At 42.8% G+C, this 9,641-nt stretch overlaps 1 protein-coding gene across 6 annotated transcripts in view; it reads right to left on the reverse strand.

Moving 5' to 3' along the window:
• The window catches only part of Snx19 (sorting nexin 19), a 41,608-nt gene extending 32,931 nt beyond the window's left edge, over positions 1 to 8,677 (reverse strand). For 3 of the 6 annotated variants that reach the window (XM_048343627.1, XM_048343624.1, XM_048343628.1), the window contains exons 1-5: positions 6,486 to 8,677; positions 3,828 to 3,966; positions 2,812 to 2,912; positions 2,554 to 2,673; positions 392 to 522 (exon numbers count right to left, since the gene is read on the reverse strand). In XM_048343627.1, coding sequence (XP_048199584.1) covers positions 392 to 522; positions 2,554 to 2,673; positions 2,812 to 2,912; positions 3,828 to 3,966; positions 6,486 to 8,150 — 2,156 coding nt within the window. In that variant the 5' untranslated portion in view covers positions 8,151 to 8,677. The other 3 variants (XM_048343626.1, XM_048343625.1, XM_048343629.1) reach the window with 3 other exon arrangements.
• Between the last annotated feature and the right edge of the window lie 964 nt (positions 8,678 to 9,641).

Below are 9,641 nucleotides of genomic sequence, written 5' to 3' on the forward strand. Positions count from 1 at the left end.
AGTCCTTTCCTGTTCATTGCTAGTTTATGTAATTTCTGAGCCAAAAAATGACAGCAAATAAAGACTTGTTATAAATCTTACTTCTTGGTAGGAAAGAAACATCTCATTTTCCCAGGAAAACAGAAAAGAGAATACACCTAATTGAGAAATTCCCTTCTTGTCAAAAACCCTTGGTCAGCTGGGTATGAATTCCCATAGCAGGAACAAATGCTCAGGAGTGGCAGAGTATCAGATTCCTCTGTGGAAGAGAGGCAAACTTTGCCTAAAAACTGTTATGAACAGAATACCTCCTCTACTGATGGGCTTGTGAATGGAAGTGGGCTTTGGTTAAGGATGGGAGATGAATCTGAGACCTGGGGAAGGGTCCCTGGATCACTGAAGGGCATCTCACTTGCTAGCCTTCTTGCCTTCTGTCTGGGGCTTGCTTTCATTCTCAGCCTCACTCAGCTCTTCTGTGGGACTCTGGGGCTCAGAGCGAGGAAATGCTGTCTTCAAGGTATCCACAATAGCACTCACCACCATCTGCAGGGATCAGAAATGCAGGATCAATAAGGTGTTTACATCCCTATGGGAAGGCCAGCAAGCAGTTATCTCATTGGGCTTTCTGCAGCAGGATGAACAGATAGCCAGGCTACTTAGAGAGCCTATCCATTTGGAAAAGCCAATACCAGCCAATGACAACAATCTTCCTTTCTCCATGACCATAAATACCTTCATCCTTATGGAATAACACAAAATTATGCCTTGAGAAAAGAAGCCAAAACAAATAGAGATATAAATAAGAACTTAAGAGAATTCTGTAGGCTAATGGGTACTCTTCATTTTCAACTTTTTCTTTTTGTGTAGAAAAGGTGAATCCTCAGTTGGGTACAGGTGGCTTCCAAAAAATGCTGAAGTATGGAGGATCTTGTTTCAAAATAAGCCCCTGAAGACACTAGTTCCAATGAATACACGAAAAGGAGGGCTGTAGGTATGCTCAAATAATAAAGTACCTGCTGCAAGCAAGAAGCCCTGCCTAGGAAGTATAAAAGCTATAGACTGGAATCACCATTTTGAGTCTTTAACTCCCATATTCTGCAGAGGGAGCAGAAAATATTTCTCTATTCCGTTTCTTCTTACTTTAACTCAGTTATACTAAAATAAATTCTTGCTAAAAATTAAAAAAAAAAACAAAAAACAAAAAGAAAGCCAAATGAGAGCAAAATGCACCGAGTTTAAGTGCACATACATACACACCGTCTACAGGCAGCAGTGCAAGGAAAAAGAAGAGTGAAGTAGATGATGAAAAATAAAAAATACAGTCTAAGGACATCAATAACATAAACATGCATAGAGTAATTCATATAGAGCAAAGAGTTCACTTACCCAGTCCAGTCAAATCAAACAATTTCACTACCAATCAAGATCAAACCTAATAATCTCATTGAGAATAAGAATCATCTCTATTTCTCAGAATGGAAAAATGACATATAGATATTGGTTATAAAAGGTAACATATAAAAGATAATATCAAAGAAATGAAAAGAAATATTTATTCTTCCTTGATGCCTCTCACTAATTAATGCAGCTGTCTTAGAGCAGCATCAGGCATTTGTGAAGTCATTCCTGTAGCAATCCTCCATGAAGAACATGACTAGCACAATGAAGAGGTGACTGTGTGGACAGGAAGACTACACAAAAGTCTCCAGGGAAGAAACACACGAAGACAGGAACAAGGAGAATGTAGCTTATCTTGTTTGTGGGAGGGTTCTCATCTGTCTCATCTACTTCTGCCAGAGACTTGTATACTGCCTGGCTCAAAATAGGCAACCAATTTAGGAGAAAGCATGAACAAATGAACACATCTTCATGAAACTGTGGGGTTTTTATATAACTGACCTCTAATTTATAATTTTTCTCCACATAGTAATGGATCATCCCTGACATCTATGACACAGAATTCCATTTTAGTTTGTCCTCCCAAGCATTCATAAGGAGGCCTTTGTCCGGCCAGTGTTTTCCAACCTTGTAAAACACATATCATTTTGTAATATACACAAACCTCAGGCTTCTGGTCTGAGAATGATATCTGCTAGAAATCACAGCTTATGGGCTGACATATTCTACATGTACTTCTACCATCTCTACAGATGTTGCTGATATACCCTTTTGAAGAACAGAAATTCAACTTAGTGTTTTCTGTCTTAGGGCTTTCTTTCCTGAATAACTAACACTGGGACTGGGAAGGATCATTCCCTCTAGAGGAGTATCACTCCTGGCTTTACCTATTTCCAAAGGTTTACATCTATCTTTCCATGCCTCCACTAAAGTAACACAGGAGATATGTGCACACTTCTATAGTGTCAGGGATACTACTTCCTAACAGCTGCTCACTGTGATTAGTAAGTTGAAAGTTCAACCAATATTTGCCAAGTCTTAGAATTTCAAATTCATGTTCTATTGACCCCTTGAGGCTTCTTCTGTGCACCACTTCTGTTTTTTAAGTACTGCCTCGATAAGTAATGTACACTGACAGAGAGAAATGCAAGCTGAGCACCATGGTCCTGTGGTTACCTTGTCTATTCTAGAGACCACGAACGGCTTCTTGACAAAGGCAATGCGAGCATCTGTGTTCAGAGCAAGAAACTCTTGCACCTCTTCACTGTTAGCGATCTCGGGAATGGCACAGAGTTGCTGCAAAAATAAGGAAAATTCTAGAATATGGAGATTTTTAGTAAAAAGAAAAAAAAATCACATTCCCAGATTCCCCCACCTTGGCTTAGGGAGGAGTGGGAATCAGAATGAAAATAAAGCATAAACAGCAGATCTAACCTTTAGGAATGATTCCAGGAGACTCTTACGGGCCTCTACCCTGTCACTATCCATGTTTCCAAAGGGAAGATCTGGAAAGAGCTTTTTAGGACCTTTCACGTCTTCAAAACAACAACAGAAAAATTCATTCATGTAAGTCCTAGTTATTCCATAAACATTAAACAAATAAAGAAAATGAAATTACTGACTATATACATTCCCTTGGGATTCTGTGGTTATACTGCAGAAGTTCCAAACATATCTCAGAGATATGTTTGCATATGATGCATACTATCTGCTCTCATTAACATTCACAGAACATGCAGTACAACTGTTACATGGGAGGACTCTGAAGTCCAGTAGCTGAAGTTTCAGTTTTGGCTCCTATCCCTACTGTGATAATGACTTTAGGCAAGGTGCATTATCTTTCTGTGATTTCATTCCTTTTCTGTAGAAAGGGAAAATGATAATATCTACTTCATAGGCTTTTAGGAAGGTTAAGTAAACTAACATATGCAAAGTACTTAGAAGAAAACTAAAAGTTATAAAATCATTTATCTGGGAAATCATTGACTTTTTTAAAACAACATAAAAGTTAAATTTATTGTATTTTCTTATTTTCTCTTGCCTTAAAAAAAAAAGGTGTCAGAGAGAACATAAAAAGGCCTTACTGTGAAAGGAAAGTGGCAAAGATTTCTGGGTAATATTTTCATATTGACAACTGATCCATCTATGAGTCTGGAAAAGCTAATTTAACTCCTCATTCTAGTTCACAGACAATAAGCAGAAATGTGAATGCTTCTTTTTTTTAAGCTTAAACTAGATGGAGCACTAGAAGAAAGCATTTAGTAGCAAAGACCCGAGGAAAAAAATGTGATCCAGTAATAAACCCTTACAACTCCTGAAGCAAGATTGGGGAAGGGAGAAACTCAATGTGGTGCTTTCCTCCCCACCAACATACAGGATACCAAGAAGTCAAATCAAGGTGGTTAATGGGAAAAGCAAGCAGGCAGGCTGGGGCTGGGGATACTCCTAACTTTTGATGAACTTTCGTAGATCTGGTTTCTCCTCCAGACGAGTCTGCAGATTCAAGAACTCCCGGTAGCGGCGGTTCACAGTGTGGTAGGCCAGTTGCTGCAGGCCACTACTGTTTTCACCATTAAGGGCTGTCTCATACTGGTGAAGAAACAGATTTATTGACCAAATCAGCCATACCAGGCAATTTCTTATTCTAGTTTTAATAATGACTTGTTAAATGACTTTACAATAACTGTAGAAAGGGAGAGAACTGTTCTCATTTTGTTGTAGGACCAACAAAGAAGTCCCTTAAATCAGTAAAGCTGATTGCTTAACTGTACTGTAATGAAGAGCTAAAACTCCAAATGTAGCTGAGTTAAGGAATAAGCTACACTTTCTGATATGCTTGGCTTAGAAAATCAGAAACAAGGTTTACTGTTCTCCACCATTACATCCATTCAAATGCTTCCTCCCACCGATATTCATTCATAACTATTTTTCAAATGCCAAAGCCTGAATATAATACAGACAGCAGTCTCCTGCTATAGAGGTGATAATACCACTTCTATCATGCTGAACTTACAGGATAGACCTTGTAAGGAGAAAAAGCACTTTGCCATTACACTCTGTATTAGTGGTAGAAAGAAGAAACAGTCCCAAACAGCAGATAATCAGAAATTGGTTTTTATCTGGAACTAATTAAAAGGACATGTGTCTTTGTTTTGCTTTTGGAAGATTAATCTGCCTAATGTTATTGTTAAACCATTTTCCCCTCACCCCCACCCCCAGGACTGGAGATTGGACTTGTGGCTTCTTCCATGCTTGGCAAGTACTCTAAACTTAAACTATACCCCAGCCCTTAAACTGAAAACAGTTTCCAAAGTACATATATCTGCATCATTAGAAGTACTATGATGACTGAAGATACTGCAAGGGGTCATCATCTGGTGTTTTCATGTTTGTAGGGCTGGTGTATGGGGAAGATGACCTGTACTAAACATTCCTGGAAGAGCAATATGGAAACTGCCAGTAAGCACAGAGGATGACTTTCTGTCAGAATAGTTGGAATACAACAGAGTGAGTTACTGTTTGTGTTTAGCTGAGTTATTATACTGTGGTAAGTGATGGAAAAAGCTATCTCCTTGTTTGCAGGACTCAGGCTGGACTTTTAAAAATTTCTAGATAGAGAGGGAGAGCCAGCATTGAAGAGGAAAGAGAGAGGTAGAATTCAGGGTGGGGCTGTTAAGCTTTGAGTTAGGAGTTCTAATGCTTTCTGTGAAATATTTTGCTTCTTGAGGGATATAGTATTCAATCCTCATCTGCTCACCTTTATCACCTGTAAACTGAAAACTTTTGATATCAGAAAGTGTAACAATATTGATATTTAATTTTCAAGTGTGGCCATAGTACGTCCATATAAAAACCCAATTTCAAACTATACACAATTGGCTGTTGTTTTCTGACACATTTTTCACTTTTCCTTTCTAATGCCTACTTGAAGTAGGAAATAACTAGTGTCAAAGTTTAGCAATAAGACAGAAAAGAGTAAATAATGGTAAAAAATATACTCCCAATCAATTTGATATTTCTACTAATGCAACAAAAACTGTTTAATATCAGTGTTGGGATATGTCATAAATAGAAGATGAAATACACAGAAATCTATTCTTATATGAGAAAAAGGTGCATGTCAGAGGGGCACCTACAAGAAAAAGGCAGGAAAAATGTTAGCAAAGTTAGATTAAGTCATTCACAGCTAGTCTGAGTTACTTATGAGTCCACATGTATACTTCCAAAATTTGCCTGTTTTATAAGGGATGTATGATTTATGTATGTGTAGATGCAAGTATGTTTCTAATTACTTGTACTTTTTAACTCAAAAATATCATGTTCTTTTTCAAAATGCCAGGTCATACTGTAGCTGCATTCAGCAGATGAAGGAAGGTCCCTTCCTTCCTCCTTGGATTGGGACTTCATTGGGATGAGTGCAGTTCAGTGGTAGCATTTGGACTCGAGAGAAATTCAAGGCAAGTAAAATCCAAAAGACAGGGTTTTAAGTTTCTTTCTTTGAAAAATATATACTAATACCTTTTGCACTTTGGGGAAGGTAGATTATTTACCTCAGAACATAGCAAGTTTTTTATTCCTGGAAGTGTTTAATCAGAGGCTTAAGAACATCTTTCCAGAAATGATATGAAGAGGGATGGTTAGATTAGAGCAGAGCTCACAAAATGGCTTTAGGCCAGACTGCCTATATTGGATGGACAGTTTCATTAAAAAAATACAGAATTCAATGACCAAGATGTCTTGTACACATAAATGGACATGTTATTTCCTCTTGTACAATTATATGAATTTAAGAAGCAACAGCAACATAGAATACCATGTGAGGCAACTTGTCTATGAAACACAAAAACCAGAATCCCAAGACTCGTTCTCACAAATTCTCATGCAGCATCTACAAAAATGGCCATGTTTAAAACCCATCTGAAATGATTTTGAGATGCAACCACCTGGAGCTTCTAGAACTGTTTGAGTGAGTTAGGATAAGAGCCTTTTCTGCCTCACCTATTAGATACAGAGCATTTATATATAGATGCTTACTGTCTAACTTGCTTCACTGACTGCTTTCCAAACCCACTGTCAGCCCAGTGTGACCACAATTCTACTTCTGTTACCTTCACGGTGTACAGCGTGTATGGGTGAAATCCAGTGCTACTGTGTTCCCGGGCAGTAATCGTGCCAGTGATCCGAAGGTTCTGGATAACAACTGGGGCATCTGGACTGCTGAGCGGCTCAAAGCTGAAGGAGGTGGAGCCGAGAGGACCAGGTGGAGAAGAAGAAAGTGGAATGGATGGCACAGTAGGATCCAGAGAACTCACACTATTGGTGAGATCCTTCTCTAGGCATGAAGGTCGTAACGGGCAGATCTTGTCAGGTTCCTCCAGCAAAGATGTAAGAGAGGTGGTATCCCCTTGCTCACCATCCTTGTCTGCTGTGTCAATCTGGATCTCTGGACAGGAGTTCGTAGACACCATTGCACCTGTTTCTGTTTCTACCTGTGGACTCTCTGTTCCTTCAATGCCATCAGACCCCTCACCATCCTTAGGTTCCAGAGCCTGGGAATCCTGTAGGGCACGCAAGGCATCTTGGATTCCCTCTGAGAGGAAGTCACTTTGTGTTATGAGCAGAACAGTTTCTTTACTAAGTTCAGACAGTGGAGATTCCAACTCTGATTCTTCACATAAGAACAGGGGACCTCGGATATCTGGCTGTAGAAAATGAGATGAATCACTTACTACTTTCCTCTCTTCAACCATCCCAGCCAAATCTCCCTCTATGGCTTCATGGCCTTCTTCAACTTCTGGGTCACTGACATTTAGAAGCACTGGAGCTACTACTGGAGAAGGGGCTCTTCTTTCTGGCAGACTTGGTGCCTCCACAACCGATGGCTGAGATGTGGGCACTGAAGGCTCTTCTAGAGTGTTGGTTGGACAGAGTGGTTTGGTCATTTGAATTGGACTTCTGCCTTTGGAAAAGATACTCACTAGTACAAGGTGGATCCAGTCAGGATCTGACAGCTTGCTGATCAGTGGTAAGACCACATTGCAAGTAATGAGTTCAACGACTACATGACGCCCAGTTCGAGTTTCCAAATGAGGCTTGGGTACCAGCGCCCGAAGCAACACATTCACTATGTGACGTGTATAGGTGACCTCAGCACTAGGGCTATGCACAGCAGGGTGTGGAACAGTAGCCCTGCAATAAGCCCCCCACAGCTGGGAGGGCTGCAATGGATCACTTTGCTTCCCTGCGGTGCTGGCGGCCTCCTTGGCCTGAATGTAGCTTTGCAGGTGACAACCACAGAGAGTCAAAACCCTCTGCATCAGAGCATGCCTGTCCACTATGCTCAACCTCCTCCGGAGATCCTGAACCAACCCTTTCATGGCTGCCTCCATCTCTTCCTTAAAGTCTGGCTCCTGGCTCACGGAGTGATACCAGGATAAGACAAAATCTCGAATAATCATCTGAATGGTATGGTTGATCTCCAGTTCCAACTGCCTGTCTGCCTCGGGGCATGGTGGACAGGTGGCCACGGGGATGAAGCGTTCCAGGTGCAATCGACCTGAAACCCCCACAATGGCACAGGAGCCTAACCATCCTCCGAGCACCACTAGGGATGCAGAGAGGAGGCACAGGAGCCACACGTTGACCAGAAGATAGATGACCAGCAGCCAGCCTAGCACGATGCCTACAATCACCAGCTTCCAGCTACTCCACAGGGGGCTGATAGTGCTGGGCTCGGCTGGGCTCTCCCGGACTGGCACTGTTTCTGCCTTCATGGCTGGAAAGAGGTGGGGAGGGGGGTTGGCGAGAGGATAGCTTTCGGTGGATTTTAGTGTCCGGGATGGGAGGAGGCAAGAATTCAGTAAAGAGGAAATCGGGGGTGGGGTGCTGTCCGGGGAACCAGCCTGGCTCCGGCTCTGGGAGTCCTACAGGCCCAGCAGAGCGACTGCGGTGGTCCTGCCTCTTCCCGGGCAACCAGGGGCTTCCGGCGGGGAGGCTGTTTTCCAGGAGAACCCTGCGGCCTTCATAACACCTCAGCCCAGAGAGACAGACACTCCCCGGCCTCCGGAAGCCGGGCCTCTGGGGTCCCCGCAAACACTTACAGGCGCCGACAGGAGGACGCGGGCCCACGTCGCCGGGCCGTGCGCCCAGGCTGAGCCCCCACCCGAAGTGGATTCATGGGGAAGGGGTTCGTGTCCGGCAGTCACGGTCCGCAGCCACCGGCGGCCCAGCGACCGCGCTCTGCAGCGCGCCCCAACTCTTGTTTGTCAGGGCTGCCGGCCGGCCGGCCGCCGGCGACAGCTTCCGGGTCGCGACCGGAGGGGAGCAAGGCATGCTGGGAACGCGCCCGCCGCGCTGCAGTGGGAGCGGCGCTGCCTGCGCCCCCTGCTGGCCAGGAGCTGGAGTGACGGCGGGAGCGCGTGCTGGTCTCTGAAGCCAGAGCAGTCCTTGCGTTCAGCTTTTAATTGTTACATATCTTTGCTGCTTAGGCAAACTTTCCCTAGTCTATTATTATTCTTGAATATTTTTTTATTATCTCTAAGTAGTTGTACCAAGGAGTTGCCTTCTACAAAGCACTTTATGAGCACAGGGCGTCTTGATCAATGTCACCCGCTTCAACATTCTCATCCTGCCCTCCCCACTCATCCCTTAGATTTTCCCCCATTTAACAAAGCAGTTTATGCATGCAATACATCCTATCTGTGTCATTCCTTCAGATGCTCAAGTATTGGCTTGAGAGGCTTTAGCACTCATTCAGCTTCCTCCAGGAGGGGCCCTTCCCTCGCCCTCTCCCGGATTGTCAGGAATCACAAAACAACAACAACAACAAAAAACCTCAACACAGCAGAGGTACGTTTATTCCTTCTTTGTTTCATAGGCTAAGTCACATTTGTGAACTGAGGTTGTTTGCACAGAGCACTACCTAAGTAGTAAAATATTTTAAGCACCTATAATTTTGGGTCAAGAGGAGGAATAGACTCCATCTTTGCCCCCCTCCCCCTTGCCCTTGTGACTAATTGAGGAAACAAGTGGGTTTTCAACACAGTGAGACAGTATTGAATAACAGGAAAAGTAACACTTTAAAGGTATTCAAGGAAGGAACTATTTCTGTGAATTGTAGTGGTTATGGGAACCTCACAGAGAAGGATGCCTTTTTGTTGAGTCTCCAAGGATGAGAGCATCTACCTACACCCATCCTTTCTTCCCTTTTTCTCCCAAGTGTATGGGAAAACAAAGGTAGAGATACAGTTTTGATTCTAACATAC

Source organism: Perognathus longimembris, chromosome 3 (genome assembly GCF_023159225.1).
Source record: "Perognathus longimembris pacificus isolate PPM17 chromosome 3, ASM2315922v1, whole genome shotgun sequence".
Lineage (NCBI taxonomy): Eukaryota > Metazoa > Chordata > Mammalia > Rodentia > Heteromyidae > Perognathus > Perognathus longimembris.